At 32.5% G+C, this 17,129-nt stretch overlaps 1 protein-coding gene across 4 annotated transcripts in view; it reads right to left on the reverse strand.

Moving 5' to 3' along the window:
* Positions 1–17,129, reverse strand: part of FNBP1L (formin binding protein 1 like) — a 132,023-nt gene that overhangs the window by 19,010 nt on the left and 95,884 nt on the right. For 3 of the 4 annotated variants that reach the window (XM_037826614.1, XM_037826613.1, XM_037826615.1), the window contains exons 5-10: positions 16,393–16,455; positions 9,902–10,006; positions 8,563–8,691; positions 6,607–6,753; positions 5,307–5,510; positions 3,711–3,869 (exon numbers count right to left, since the gene is read on the reverse strand). In XM_037826614.1, coding sequence (XP_037682542.1) covers positions 3,711–3,869; positions 5,307–5,510; positions 6,607–6,753; positions 8,563–8,691; positions 9,902–10,006; positions 16,393–16,455 — 807 coding nt within the window. The remainder of the gene's footprint in view (positions 1–3,710; positions 3,870–5,306; positions 5,511–6,606; positions 6,754–8,562; positions 8,692–9,901; positions 10,007–16,392; positions 16,456–17,129) is intronic. The other variant, XM_037826616.1, reaches the window with a different exon arrangement.

Genomic DNA, 17,129 nt, shown 5'->3' on the forward strand with positions numbered 1-17,129 from the left:
AACTTCAATTTTTAGATAATTAAGATTTATTCTTTCTGAAAATATGAAATGACACAGATTCTGAAGAGACCATCCAGAGTGCTCTCATACAGTATACACATCACATATAAATAACCCACATTTTGGGTTAATAGGATTCTGAGACCAGCATTGCGTCTGCATTTATCTCACATCCCAATTTAAAACACACACATGTGCACACACACATACACATTTACACACACATCCTCCAAACCACAATATGCAGCGAACTTTACAAAGTTAATCTTCACATCGATCACATTTGGTTAGAAGCCTCTAAAATTTTTAGTTTTCCTTGTTTTCTAAATCACGATGTTTTAGAGAAGCAGGGGATCAGAGTAGAATTTCACATTAAAAAAAAAAGAATGAATCTTAATAAATATTTGACAAAAATATCTACCCCTTATCTCTGATGAATTGACCATATATTAATGGTTATGATGATAAGAAAAGATGACATTTGCTATGCTTCCCACTATTTTTCCAAATTAAGCTTAACATTCTTTAGACTGTCAGTAGTTTAAGGCAACAAAAAAATCACAACTTATTTTGCTATAACAAAATTCCTAGTGAGAAGATAAAATGGTTAGAAATAAAGGAAAGATATTCATGGTCTTTAAATGTTATTAAAACAGAATTATATATAGGAGAAGAAACAAAGTAAATAATGCATTTGAATTTGGTTTATCTTATATAATAATATTCACCAATTAAATTTCCAAATGACAAATTATTTTTTCAGTTTTATATTAATATCTTTTAGAGAGAACACTGATAGAACTGTAAGTGAAATATCAAATGCTTCTGCTTTTAGCTAATCTAGTTTCACTACCAATTAGAAAATAAATTTACATTTCATTAATCTTAGATTTGAGGACATTAAAAAGAACTCAAGTTCTTTGTAAAAATATTAGAAATGTATTTTGTCCTTTAAAAAAGTAATACATACTAAATACAGAAATCTCTTACTTTCATACATAATTATTATATACCTACACCTAGAAAATTTCACATACCCACAACACTTTAAATAAATTCACAATGGAATTAAATGAAAACCAGTTGGCAATTAAAATTATTCACCATTATTTCCTTTAAAGATAGGCCAAAATCCTGAGAACTACTCTGGAAAGACAAAAGCTTGGAAGAGTAACACTGGAAGTTTATAAGATCATAAATAATCGAGAAAGAAAACACAGACTATTTTTTATTGCTAGATAAATCTATTACTAAAACAAGAACCCAATGCAACTCAAATGAAATATTTTTTTTACAGAATAAAAATTATAAGTTATATATTAAGCATTTAAGTTTAGGTATGCCCCCCAAATATCCATTAACATTAGAACGTGATGTCACAGGAGAAAATTATAGACGTTCAGCCTTCAGAAATATTAATTTTTTAGGAAAGCCAAAAAGCAAGTGTTCAGGAAAAATGATGTCCAATAAACACAGATCAAAACTAAAGTTTCTTAATTGAATGTTACAACTAATCAGCTTTAAGAAACTTCAAGTCTTATTTTAAAGTTTAATGGACTAAAAAATGCATGTAAATATATGTAAAAACACAAACAGGCTTATTAAAGTTTACCTTTTTTCTTTTTGATTTAACTCTATTAAGAAAATTTTAAATGGAAGGACAACATCTATTTTGAAATAGTATCTGGTAAACTACCAATTACCTATCAAAGCAGAAATAAATTTCTGAACTCCAAGACTGTAATAAACTTTCTTCCCTACTCCATTTCCCAATCTCCTAACTGGTTTGTTTGTCTGTCTCATTTTCTATCTTGCATACTGCTTTCTCCTTTGCCATGATAACTAATAATAAAACTAGGAGAATTTTGGCCTTCTAAAACTAGGCACCCATAAAAGCAATCTATTATTATTTTAAAATTAAGCAATATGTGAAAAGCAACAAATAACGACAAAGGGAATAGTTTTAAGTTCTCCAGTTGTAAAATTCTACCCACAAACTTATTCACTAAGAATGAGAATGTCACATATTTAAGCTGCTCTCTCCCAGATTCAGTTTAATTACCTAAACCTTTTACTAGGATTATATTTACTTCCTATCTCTATGACTATACTATGTGGAGTAATACAACTGGGCCTCGAAGGTTCAATATGTAGAAAGATACATAAAGAATTACAAAAAATACGACTACTACATAGTAATTTTCATGATTTATGTGACAATATTTAGTGTAGTGTACACTGGTTAGAGAAGCAATATGGGGATTAATTTTACCCTCTTAACTCAGGCAACAGAAATCCCAATTATGATTTCTTAGTCTTTCAAACAAATGTTGAGGGCTTTAAAAAAAGTGATTTCAGGCACTCCATAATGGCTGTAGGTAGAAGATAAACTCATCCACAGAGACTTTTCAAAATGTCATCAATTATCTATATCATGATTCACATACAGAATTAGGTAAGGTTGATACCGAGAAGTTCATGTCATTAGAGGACAAAAGGAAGTCCAAAAAGAAATGTAACCTAATGGGACATTTCTGCTGCATTACTGACCATCAGTTAAGGTGGTCATATTGTTTTAATGGAAATACACATAATAAAGCAATCCCAGCCTAAATTAGTATATCTTACCCTACATGTGGCCAAAACAGAAACCCAACTAAAGCTCTTTGAAGATACAAAAAGCTACAAAAAGTGAAAGAGAGAGAGAAAGAGAGAGAGAAGGAGAGGGAGATCCACCTAGTACAGGTTAATGATTAGACTTCTAATGACATTGATACTAATTTCTTATCTATGGGTTATCACACCTTTGTTTTTCATATGTCAAAACAAATTTTATAAATGTATCTGAATTCTGGGCTGTGAGTATTCAAATACGCCCTTAAAATCAAACATAAATAAGAGAAATCAGCCTCACTGACATAATGAAAGAACACAAATTTATTTATCAATAATATAATAGCTGTTGCTAAGAAACAGTTTAAAATTGGCTTTTTACTATTCTAAAAATCTTCATTTGCAGAGTATTCTTAAGAATTAATAAATGCCAAAGGTTTACTAATGAAAAAAAGAATAAAGAAAAATTTGGGTAAAAAATATTTCCTTTTTCTTTTAATTCAATAAAATAATTTCTATTTAAACATTATTTAATAATATCTAGCATTTTATAGCCTTTACAATTTATAAAATACCTTTTAATACCTTAATTTGACACAGTCTTGAAAATTAACATCCCATCTTTAATTTTTTATTAACTATTGGAAATTGTTTTATGCTTCTAAAAGTAGGGCAATTAAAATTGAGCTTGGTATTTTTGTTGTCAACAAAATAATACTCTATCAATTGGCAAGTGAAGTCAGCATTAGTGACAAATTATTACAAGAGTAATTCCAGTGACAAATTACTGAAAGTCTTAAAAATGTAAATACATTACAAGACAATGGTGGACATATGATTTCACATGAACAAAAAAAAATAGCTAAAATATGATTGTACCCAGCACCCTCTTTATAATACCATTCTTTTATGGTCGAACAAACCAAATGTTATAAAGAGGAGATGTTTGTAACTTGAGGGCAGCTATACTTAATTCTGTGGTGTTTTTTTAACTATGTCTTCACAGGAGAGAGCCTTATAATGAGGGTGGAGAGTATTAAAAGCCACACTACACACACAATAGGTCATCATGCACTTCAACCCATTATTAAACTTACCCCTCTTTTGAGGCTTCTGAAAGAAGGAATTCTGGGCTTCCCTGTTTTTATTTCATTCATACAATAATGCACGGGCTCAATGGAGAATGTGAGAAACTGGGACCCATTAGGAGTACTGGATGTGAATAAACTAGTAGGGGTTAAGGGTGGGGACTGTGGCTAATATGGAAATAAAGAAAGGAATCAATAAGCCAAATGTGCAGTTTTTTTCCTCGATGAAAATTCTATTTTTGGCAATATACTTTCCACAAAATATCTCTCAAATAAAGTTTTCTACATAAATGTTATAAGAAAGCTAACATGAGTTTTGCCAAAACGTGTTATTTTAAAAAGTCAAATTTACTTTAAAAAATGTACCATTTCATCTGATCATTTTTTACAAGCTGACAGATTAGAAATATAGAGTATACAAATTACACTGGTAGAGAAAACAGTATGACCTGGGTAAAAAATTCTCTTCTGATTTCTAAAACATTAGTAACACCATGTATTCCTAGTTAGTTATATTTAATCTACACTTGTCAGAGATAAAGGCAGCAGCTATAGCTAAAGTTATCTAAATAAGTAATATAATAAAATAAATAAAATGTTAAAACTGTATTATAGGCTATTATCACCAATAGAGAAAAAAAAAAGTATTACATTTGTGACATTCCTCTCAAACTGTTTCTACTTCATCCTCATTTCATCTCCTTTTTTATTTTTTATTTCTGTATTTCTTGTTTTCTAAGCTCTTCTAGCTATTCTTATCTGACAATAAAAGGCCTCACCTCTCAACTGGACAATGTTATTAAAAACATGAACAAAGGTCGAGTTAATTAAAATTGTGCCTTTAAAGATATTTATAGGTAAATTATAGTTCGAGTTACATTTTATCTACACTTATGTCAAAATCAGAAAAATGAATTAAAATAATCAAGTATACTTTATAATTAATAAATACAGCAGATTAAAAGTATATATCTATTCTCCTTACTGATATTACACTATTATAATCCTTAAATTGATAAGAAAGATAAAACACGCATCTATTCCATTTACTTGCCAGCTGAGCTAGATTTATCTATCTAAAATAAAGAGCATGTAAAAAAATAGGTTCTAACAAGTTCAGTAAAATTCTTAGTAAATTAAAGATTTTTTTTTAAATTTCAAATAACCAAGAACCTTAAACCCTTACCATTAAAAATTCATATGGATGATAAAAATAATTTTACTAGTATGATCTGTAGACTTAACTCAACATTTATTATTGCTGTTATTATTCATTCCAACTGAGAATTACAATTTTACTGGTCTTTTAGTTCGATCATAAAGTTTCCTTAGAAATTTCAAAAGCATAAGTTTTAATGAGATATTAACAACTGATTCTACATTCTTACTCATTATTGAATGGTGGCCAAATGTTAAATCAAGAAATAATTTTTACTGTTAAGATATAAAACTGTATTTCCTAAAAAGTGTAAAGTTAAGTGAATCACTCAAATTGAAAATACTGATACTCCATTAACAGTAGATCAGTATTCATTCAATAATTACATTTATTTAACTGACACACTAAAAAAACCGATCAGCATAAAAGAATTTTATGACTTTTACCTTTGGCTTCTTTCCAAAGAGCCACAACTTCCCCTTGGCCTTTCCTACTGTGGTTTTGGCATCCATCTTCCCACTCTCCTGTTTGGATGCACTGATAGTCCCATCAGAAATGGTTCTATATATATGCTGACTGTAATCTTCAAATGGAAAGTCTCCTGGAGGTTCAAATCCAGACTTGAAGGAGTCTACCACCATTTGAGAGTCCTATATACAAGAAACAAGTTTTTAAAACCATTTCATTTGCTTATAATACTAAATTAGCTTTAAAAAAAAGCTTTAATCAGTGCAATGAAAAGAAAAAACCTAAATATGTTACTTCCCAATAGAAAAATATACAACTTACAAATTACCACTTCATTAATTTGTAACATTCATGAAATGTCTTCACTCAGCAGGCTCAAGTCATTGAAATTCATCTGCTAAGAAAGGCCTAACTGACAAGATGAATATAGGAAGAGGGTATTCTCAAGTGGAGATTTAAGAAATTTTAAAGGAAAAAGGCTTTCTGCCTTTTGGAATGTCTACAAATAAGGAGGCCTTTGCTTGGAACAGAGGAAAGAGCATCTAATTGTAAAAAAGAGAGTAACAGACTAGTGTAGAGAGACTTCATTCATCCAATGGGAAAAGATAAACGTATTAAAGAAATACCGTGGACTGCTAAAAGAGCAAGAGGGGAAGATCTCACCAACAGAACCAAGTGTAAAAAGAAAGTTTGAAAATAACATAAAGTTTACCTATATTGTTTTTTGGATATGGATACCTCTGTCTGCACATTTTACTGACATCTTAAACTCATGATTTTCAAACAGAAATCTTTATCTTCACAAATTCTCTCCACTCCTAACCACCTCTCTTCCTTGAAGCCTGCCTCTCTCCTCCTCACAGGTCATCATCATTCCACATACTACCTATGCTTCAAGATCCCTCTCGTGTGCAACTCGAACAGCTCTAGATCTGTCTAATCATTCCCTTCTCTGAACTTTCACTAGTGCACAGTGTATACAGTAGTATACAGTTTATAACATACAGTACAAAGTTTAATTATTCTCTTGGAGTACAAATGAACAATTAGTAGGGAGGAGGAGAGGTTAGAATTTTTTTTTTTTTTTTAAATCAGAATTGCAGTATTATGGTCCTTAGATACTAAAGGGCCACCAACTCCAAGACTTCCTTTTACAAAATATAATTTAGAATAAACCATCCATCAAATTACTTCATCCCTTTCTCAACTCATTTCACTGACTTAAAATGTACACCTAAACCAAATATATTTATTCAAAGATGATTATATAGCACTTACTCTTCTTTCATCCACTGATTTTGCTGCAAGAATCATTCCTTCCAAGCATTTTGAAATGATAGGGATAACTTTGCGTTCTGAGTCTGCAAATCCTCTGTAACACTCACTGAGTTTGATAGTCCTTCGTTCATCCATTTCCTGTAGTTGCTAACAATCAGGAATAACAATAATAATAATAACAACAATAATAAAAGTAAATTTAAATTGTCTTTTCATTCTGAAGATTAATAACCAAAAAAAATAAAAAAATTTCTACCCTGATAGTTACACAGTTGTTAATATCTTTTAACAAGTGCTACAGACTTACACTACTTAAAACCTAAGGCCTGTTAATTAGCAAAAGAAAGGAAAAAAATAAAGGCTTTTAGTACATACCGAAACCTGGAGCCACTGGTTTTCAAGCCTACTAAAGGACCCCTTTCAGGCTCCCAGCTCCCTGCCCTTCACGCCTACTCCACCTTTCATTCTTCTATCAGAGCAGTTTTTTTTATTTCTTAATACTTTCAGGAAAAATTTCATTTGAAGACAGAACTCAGGGGCTAACTTTTTTTTTTTTTCCCAAACAATTTATTGACAAGTCTGAGACCTCTTATTCTTTAAGTCAATTCAGAATACTTTGGTAAGATCTGATAGGAACAAAGCTCCATGGCTGTTCGTGTATCAACAGGTACCTAGACTTACTACAGTCTACAGCTCAGGGTGACTACTTAATAATCAAAGGGTTGGGGCACAAGGACAAAGAGGACATATACGGTATTCTCACAACTCAAAAATTCATTGACACATACCACCATGAAATATGCTGGGGCACATGAAGCCCAATAAAGGTATTTTCTGACATTTCCTATTTGCCAACCCTGGCCTCTCTCTCTCCTAAGAAGCAGCTACACTGTTCAAGTCCCCAAACTTCTATACCCCTCATACCATTTTTCCTCTTTAATTATTTCCCAAAGCCGAAGAGTTTATTTGGAGACCTGAATTCTACAAAAGAATTCCTAGCATCACAAAATGTTAAGACTATTCTATACCAAGATCCAAACAAAAGCATCCAGTCTCAAAACACAGAAAGTCGTTTATGTCTAAATTAGAGTCTCCTCAGAATCGGCATGCTTAGCCAATAAGCCTGAAAAAGCAACATAGTGAGGACTGGCAGACTTGAAGTTCTGGGTTAAACAACCAGAACCTGGTACCCATCCTCATCCACCAATTTTCACTGTGCTTCCTTTGTACTCCTAACTTTACTTACAAAGAAAAAGAAGTAACTTGGACTTACACTCTTTCCATATAAGCTCTGCTCTACCATATATTACCTCACTCAACACTCTTACACTAACCCCTTTTTCTTTAATTTATCTTCTTTCTAAAACAGGCAGTAACATAATTTAACCCTCATGAGAACTCTGGAGTAGTCACCTGAGGCTATATGGCCAACTGTTATCAAGTGATAACAGACAGGATTCACAAGCAAGCTCAAGGCCTAAATTACATTTACGATCTGGCAGAGTGAGAAAGATAAGCAGGCAAAAATCAGGCTAGCAACAACAATTTAAATGACTGATTTCTGCCACCTATACTAATGCCAAATCTGGTATGGTATCAGTAAATCACATCCCAATTCTAGAAGAGCAAATTACAATACACAATTTCAATGAGCCCCCCTACATTATGTCAAAATACTTAACGATACAGTACTAAAATTTACCTAAAAAATGCTATTGTCTTAGTGGACTATTTATAAAACTAAAAATAAATCTATAGAAAATTGTGATTTAATAATTAGGAAAAATTTACTTTTCAAATCCATAATCATAGAGAAATGTCTTATCACCAATGCTGATGACTAGTGAATCTAGAAACACTCTGATGCCTGAGATTTAAAAGTTAAGTTTTATACTTTAAAGACTTATCTTTTACAACTCTAAAACAGGATTAACTTCATATATCTCTAAAAGTTACCTTGTAAATCTGAGGAATCACTACATAGAAATGTTTGTGTTGTTCTCCATTAAAGTTTTGTAACTGTGCAGCATATTCATTTTTATTCTCATCAGCCATGTGCGTACGCAGATTCAACTGCTGTTTGGCCTGGGAGCAAATTTGCCCAAATCATTAACAACAAAAACAAATCATAGCTAATTTACTTTACTAAAAGTTATACTAAAACTCAAGTGCATCAACAGATTAGCCAGCACCAAGACATCAAGAGAATAATGAGTTGGTAAGTTCACTGACTTTTCCCAAGCTATTGATATCATTTAGAATTAAATAGATGACAACATTATGGCCTGAAACTGTATACTTTTAATCAGAAGAGAAAAGCAACTACCTTCAGGAATATTTTTGACCATCAAAAAAATTAGTAAAACATTTCTTGAAGCATTATCTCCTTATACTCTAACTCAGAATCATAGTGAGACCAAATAATGACAAAATGTTTATTTTTATTTTCAATAGAAGAGAATATGTTTATTTTCAATAGAAGAGAATAATGTAACATTCTACAATGATTTCTATCTATACAAAACCACAGGTACTTTAAGGAATGTTTATTTAGAATATAGTTCTGTTCATCTCCATATCTTCTTGAAGCAATGCTTTTCAAAGGAGTTTCAAATTATCTACATTGATGACAACTTTAGAATACAAACTTAACCAACATAAATCATGAATTTTAGGTTTACTGGAGGGGAATCTAAACAAATTTCTCAATTCCACTAAAATAACAGGAAAAAACAAAGAATTGAACTCAATTTCCTACAGCATTCCAAGGAATAAATAATTTTATATTAGAGTGTTTTTTAAAATGTGACGCATACTAGGAATGCAACACCATATTATTCTAATTCCAGGTTCTACAAATGTAGTTAGCCCTTCTGAACTCAGAAACAAACTGACCTACAGAAACAATAATGCCAGTACATGGTAACCAAGATTTCAGATAAGCCCACAAAAGTTTATTTAATTTACAGTGTTCTTAAAGATTATAATAAATAAGTACTGTGGAAACTAAACCATCATGACCCAAAGTATTTCTAGGGAAAAACACATTCATAGTTCCAATCTGGGTCCCTAAATACACATTCAAACTTAACTTCTTGCCCCAATAAATGAAATTAACATATACTAATTACCTTCTCAGAATAATATATGTAATTTAAAGTTGACAAATATTTTTATATTTTAGATTTAGATGCAGTGTATCTATTGGGGAAAGTCTAAAACTCATACAAACATTGTGACTTCTCTCAGGCTATAAAATATTTTGATATCAAAGCCAGTATGGATTATTTCTTACCTTTTCAACATCTGCCTTGGTTGCATTAGTATCATTATCCAATCTTTCGTAACTCTGTTGTGCTTTTTCTGCCTCTCTACATTCTCTTTCAAATTTCTTTTTACTCTGTTAAAAAATTAAAATATCATACTGAGAAGTAAATTCAATTTATTTAAGAAATAAGTTTAAAATGCCACTATCAATTGTATAGAAATGAATTGCACATTAAAAGTAAAATTTATCCTTTCTAAAATAGAAAATAAATTTTACTATTACAAGCAATCCAAGTAGCAGTTAACCTAATATGTACAGAATTGTTAACAAGGTTGAAGTCAAATGTTTGGGAATAGATAGACATGAAGGTAGCTTGTTACTGGGAATATAAGTAATAGTGTTGTATTGTAGCCGAATTTGATTGAAAGTGGTTGTTTAAAGTCATGTATGTCACCAATTAACACTACAAATATAAATAAGTTCTTGTATGAAATACTACAAATTAAAAAAAATAGAGGGATATATGGGAGAAAAACAATTATTGCAAAAAACAGTTATTGCAAATATGACTATAGCTAATGGTAATATTTTAATATTCTTTCCCCAACAGTGGGTCAACAATGGAGGATATGGGTTTATTTTTTATTATTTCTGTTCTGGAGTAATGAAAATGTTCTGAAATTGATCATAGGGATTCATGCACAACTATGTGATGATACTGTGAGCCAGTGATTGTATACTTTGGATGGTTTGTGGGGTATGTGAATATATCTCAACAAAACTGGGTGTGGGGGGTGGGTAATCCAAGTGCCTTAAATACCAGATATTAATTATAGAATGAAGAAAAAAAAAATCACAGACATGACTGAGTGAATATTTATTAAATATCTCTCAATATTTAAAAAAAATCACATTTTATAATTTTTTTATTATAAGCTCATTTCAGCAAGAGTTTTTGGTATGTTTGGAGTTGTTTTTTTCTTGGTTTATTTGCTGCTTTTTATTTGCCTTTGTTTTTTTTTTTATTTTTTTTTTTCAGTGGGACCCCAAGACGACTTGGGATGTGGAAGTGGTCCTCCAAAGTGGTTTTATGTTGTTTCTGCCAGGTATCCCAAAAAAAAAACCTGGTCTTTTTTATATATTTTAAATTATTATGACTGTGTCAAAGCTATTCACAACTGAATGGTGGAATATACCATATTATTTTTCCTTTCCTGCATACTTTCTAAAATCTTGGAATGAATAAGTATCTGTTTTTTTTACTCACTCAATTTTCAATGTACTTATCTCTAAGTTCAATCCCAGTCTCCTCCAGCTCTTTAACTCTTCTAAGTTAATTCAAGCATATTAGGAATTCTATCCATTTTATTTTCTTGATGAAATCTCTTTCAGAGCCTTCTGATCTTGGGATTTCCCTTCATCATTATCCTGGGGATTCCTTTCACTTATCTCTTGATTTGAATCCCCTATTTCCTAGTTCCATATCTTTCTCCTTCTTGGTTTATTTCTTCATTTTGCTGGAGCATATTCAGCAGTAGTCACCTAAAGGAAGGTTGGTGGGAAATAATTTGAGTGTTCGTGGCTGAAAATGCCTTACCATCACTTTTAATTGATATAATTTGAGTATAGAACTCTTAAGTTTAAAATCTCTGTCCTTCAGAAATTAAAGGTAGTACTTCACTTTCTTCTAGTTGGAGGCAGTGTGGCTGTTGTCCAATTCCATTCTGATTTCTTATCCTCTGTAATATAATATGTTTATTTTTTGTTTTGTTTTTTTTTTCCCTCTCTGGAGACTGCAAAATCTTTTCTTTCTCTCCTAAGTGTTCTGAAATTCATGAAGATATGCTTTGCTGTGGATCAACTGTGCACCTGGAAAATCTTTTCATCTGGTAATTCACAACTCTCAGTTCTGGGGATATTTTCCTAAAGTATCCATACATACACTGGATAAATGAAGTGCAATACACAAGGTTTTTACCACCACACTGTCACCCCTTGTAAGCTACATTGTTATACAATCATCTTCAAGAGTCAAGGCTACTGGGTTGGAGTTTGACAGTTTCAGGTTTTTACTTCTAGCTATTTCAATATATTAAAACCTAAAAAGGCTTAACTTCCTTTTAAGAACTAGTTTCAATGAGTTTCTTGTCTTATAAAACCTTACAGTCCGTGAAAATCTGGATTCTAAATTTTATGACTACCAGGTCAAAGGGTTTAAAGCTCTCACAGGATACCTCCTTTTCTTTGACCTTCAGACAGATATAAGTTTCTCTGATGTCTCCCTTTGCTAGTGGGCAGAATTCTTATAGTCCCCTTTTCACTACAGTCTACGGTCCTTCAAAGGCTCAAACTCTACTAAGGGGTTTTGATTCCACCTCCCCTCAACATACACAAGTAAAATCTAATCTATGTCCCCGTATCAGTATTAAAACCCAAGCCCTTAGCAAGTACCAGGTCCAGTAAATCACCACACCCCAACACTTCTACTTCCATTTTCCCAGTATGCCACTGTATCAGCTCATATACCTAATGATATGGTTTTCAGTTTACCCTATTTTCTAGTAGGTAGAGATTTCCTGTTCTTTCAGTTAGTTCGGCTGAGTTTAAAATACAATAAAAATATTTTAGCTGGTATATCTACGTATTTGTAGTCAAAAGGTTTGTGATTTAGCTCAGTTTGCCATATAATTGGTATAACAAGCACAATTTTTTCAAATAAATGTGCTCAGAAATATTTTATAAAATTCTGCAAATGTAGGTTTTACTTAGTATTTTGATGAGTATGTGATATCAAATAAGATACTTAAAATTTATTCAAAGTACATAAAAATATCTGGATATGCATTGTATACAGAATGTCACTTTCCTATGAAGAATAAAATTAAATTTCCACATTTAATTCTCTGAAGCTCTGTTCAGAGCTGTTTCAAATTGAGTAGCTATGGATTACTAATTTTGGTGTAATTTGAGGCTATTTATTAAAGTATTTTTATATTAATTGTCTTATTATTTGCAGGGGGAAAAAAAACCTATGTAACAATAATTACTGTGCAACCACAAAAGAAACTCTAGTACAATAATATTAAAAAAACTGTTCCCTAAAAGCTGTATCTTAATTTAGGAATACACTCCAGAAAAAATTCTTTTTTGTTCATCCTTTGTGTGGCAAAGTAATCAACAGCCACTGTTACTCCTCTCTTAATTCTTCCTTGCTTAGCAGAGCCCATTTCCTAGTATAGAAGTTAAAAACAGCAGATACTTGCTTTCTTAGTCTCCCCACAGCTGAGGTATGAGCAAGTAATCTAATCCTGCCAAGGCACCCATGAGGAAGTTCACTGAACAAGTTTTCTTTCCCTGATAAAGAAGGACAGATGGAAGAAAAATGCTCCCTTTTTCCTGCCTCTGGATGCAGGTGAATGATGATGTGGTGCCTGGCTGCTTAAGCCATCTGTCAACCATAAGGTGACAAGCCTGAGAAAAATAGCCAACATGGTCAAGATGGAAGAGTAGACAGATGGCAAGGAGTTTCAGCTATGGTGACATCACCAAGCTACTGCCCAACTCTGAAATTGCTCTGTTTCTAAGCTGGGTTCTTATAAACTTGTGTGCTGTGTTACTTGGAGCCTCCTAACTGATACATTTGGCATCTCTGGCACTTTTATGTTCTTAATCTTTGACCATTCCTTCAAGATCTCCTTTACAGGCTACTCTCTTCTGCCCCCGTGCTCCCTGAGCATATTTTCTGCATATTTTGTTTATCTTGGGCATGGCATATTGAGTTACCTGCTCCCAGAAAACACATTCTTAATCTTAATCCACATGTCTGTGAGTGTGAACTCATTGTAAATAGGACCTTTTGAAGATATTATTTTTAGTTAGGTGTGCCAACTGAATCAGGATGGTTTTTAATCCTATCACTGAAGGACTTTTAGGAAAAAAAAAAGCCATGGGAAGGAGCCAAATGCTGGAAGTCAACGGAAGCAGAAGAGAGAGGACACAGCCATGTGACAAGAAAGCCAAGGGTCCCAAGGACTGCCAGCCAGCCAGAATTCTACTGACCTTCCAAGCCTCTGAACACATGAAACAATAAAATCCTACTGTTAAGCCAAACCATCATGTGTATGTGTCATAGCAGCCAGAAAACTAAGACGCAGGGTTAAAGTGTCTTTTGAAAATTTTTTTCTCCATTTTCAATATTCTGTCACTAATTCCACCTGTCTCTCCCAATTGTTTAAATCTCCTCTCAATTAATTCAAACATGTTAAAAATTCTATCAATTTCATTTTTTTAATTAAACAGGAAGACGTGGAACCAGTAAAGGAATGGGATCTTGCACATATTTCTACATATTACCCTGAAATTATATTTTGTCAGCCTGTCTCCCTCCACTAGACTGCAGGCTCCATGAAAATAAGAACTATGCCATAGTTACTTTTGTCCCTCCAGGGCCTAGCACATGTCAGAGACACCTTCAATAAATGAGTTGAGCTGAACTCACCTTTATTTCATAGTATTCTTAACACCTTGAAGAAATCTATCCTACATTTCTTTGATGTTTATTTTCTACTTATGATCTCTATAACTTTTGCTTAAAAACTACCAGTTGTCCTAAAGACAAGTCAGCATACATCAGCAAGAATGCTCTTTGCTAACACCAATTTTAAAGGACCAATGACTCGTGTGTGTAGGAGTCTATTATTTTGTGCAAATGAAAACACACACACATCCACACACATTCATTAGTTGGCAGAATTCATTAGTTAAAGCAATTTAAAATGTAATAAACTTGAATACTCCTTAAAAGTCTTGCTGAAGCCAATTAGAAAGGAAATCAAAACAAAAAAGAAAAACAGACTATCAGGTAAGAATTTTCAATCAGTACTGGTGATTAGAATCTTCTATCAATGACAGAAATTTAACCTAAGCTTTGAATATGCATTTTGAAAAGAGAACAAAAAAAGCTGAAAACAGTTCAAGTATATCCATGAGTTGTTTTGTGTCAACTGTAAAGTCCTTTTTCAATAACACAGACTAAACTGATTAATTTAACATGAAAAAGTCCTTTTAGCAGGACTTTTCAGTATCCAACAACATAGAAATATGTAGGTAAACAGTAAATGGCTTGCTAACCTGAAGGTTCAAAAATACCAAATAGATCATTTCCTAGAGTATTTTAAGCAAAGGAAATCACAGTGTTCCATGTATACATCATCTTTTCAAAAGACCAAATGCCAGAACATTTAAGAAAAACCACATTAGCAAGTACCTTTGCAAAACTTTTTAAGTAAATAATTATTATGCTTATATAATTCTGCTCTACAAAGTATTTTATTTCCTACAATGGGATGGATCTCTGACCAGAAGCCCAATACTAGAAGTACAGAATTACAGAATCACTGAACTAGAAGAAACATATCATTTCATCTACTCTCTTCATTTTTCATATGCTAAAAATGAAGTCAAAAGAACTCAAGTGCTAGTGAAAAAAGTACAGAACTAGAAACTAGTTCCTCTGAGTCTCAGTCAAATGGTCTTCCAAGACATTGCACGGTTTCCCTATTACTTCTATCCCCTTCTATTCTCTATCAGTATTTTATAATAACTATTGCAAAGTCACAAAGAATCTCTCTAAATGTTTACAAAGATCTGAGGATTATATTGTTGGTGAAAGTATGTGTTCTAGTTTGCTAATGCTGCCGGAATGCAAAACACCAGAGATAGACTGGCTTTAAAAAAGGGGGTTTATTTGGTTACAAAGTTACAGTCTTAAGGCCACAAAGTGTCCATCAACAAAGGGTACCTTCATTGGAGGATGGCCAATGGTGTCCAGAAAACCTCTGTTAGCTGGGAAGGCACATGGCTGGTGTCTGCTCCAAAGTTCTGGTTTCAAAATGGCTTTCTCCCAGGACGTTCCTCTCTAGGCTGCAGTTCCTCAAAAATGTCACTCTTAGTTGCACTTGGGGTATCTGTCCTCTCTTAGCTTCTCCCAAGCAAGAGTCTGCTTTCAACGGCCATCTTCAAAATGTCTTTCATCTGCAGCTCCTGTGCTTTCTTCAAAGTGTCCCTCTTGGCTATAGCAGCTTGCTCCTTCTGTCTGATCTTATATAGTGCTCCAGTAATTTAATTCAGACCCACCCTGAATGGGCAGGCCAACACCTCCTTGAAAATTATCCAATCAGAGTCATCACCCACAGTTGGGTGGGGCGCATCTCCATGGAAACACTCAAAGAATTACAATCTAATTAACACTGATAGGTCTGCCCACACAAGATTACATCAAAGATAATGGCATTTGGGGGGACATAATACATTCAAACTGGCACAGTATGCAACAATACATGAAAAAGAAAAATGACAAAAATGACCTCACATTATGCATTTACACTTTACTGGCTATGTCAACTTATGAATAATATATTTAAATACAATAAACTCAAATAGGTGTAAAATATAAAGAGAACTTTGGGCCAAATTGGTGTACAAAATTTTATGTTATCCATGAAAATACTAAAACTCACATTATCCATCTGTTTCCAGCACATGTCAAGGTATTGTTGAGCTTTTCGTCCTTCCTGGAGATGCTAAAGATTATAACAACAAAAAACAAAACAAACAAAATAATAACAATTACACTTAAATATTAAAGAAAGTCTTAACATCCCAAAAAGACTTTTCATTTTATTATTTTCAAAGTACTAATTATTTAACTTTATCGAGGCTTAGGAAGAGATTATTATTAAAGCAAAACTCTTTAAAATACATTTTATAGGATATTATTTAAATACATCAATTATATCCTTAATAAAAATTGTCTGGAAGGGGTTGGCAAATGTTTCCTGTAAAGGGTGAGACCGTAAATATTTTAGGCTATGCCACAGGGCTCCAGTCATAACTACTTAACTTTCCTGTTGCAAAACAAAAGCATTCACAGACAATATGTAAGCAAATGCGTACAAGTCTACTCCTATAACACTTTATTTATGGACACTGAAACTTGATTTTCATAGAATGTTCATGAGTCATGGAATAGTCTTCTTTTGATTTTTTTCCCGACCATTTAAAATGTAAAACCATTCTCATCTCATGGGAACTAGAAAATAAAAACAGTGATCTTAAATCCAAAAGGACCATAAATTAGTAAAAATATGTTGAGATAATATGTAGATAAAAGAAATTTAGTGAAATATAAAACCAGTTAATGCTGAATACACATTTTAAAAAGCAAAGTAATTACTTTATTTCTGTGAAAAAATTT

The sequence above is a fragment of the Choloepus didactylus genome, chromosome 2 (assembly GCF_015220235.1).
Source record: "Choloepus didactylus isolate mChoDid1 chromosome 2, mChoDid1.pri, whole genome shotgun sequence".
NCBI classification, from domain to species: Eukaryota; Metazoa; Chordata; class Mammalia; order Pilosa; family Megalonychidae; genus Choloepus; species Choloepus didactylus.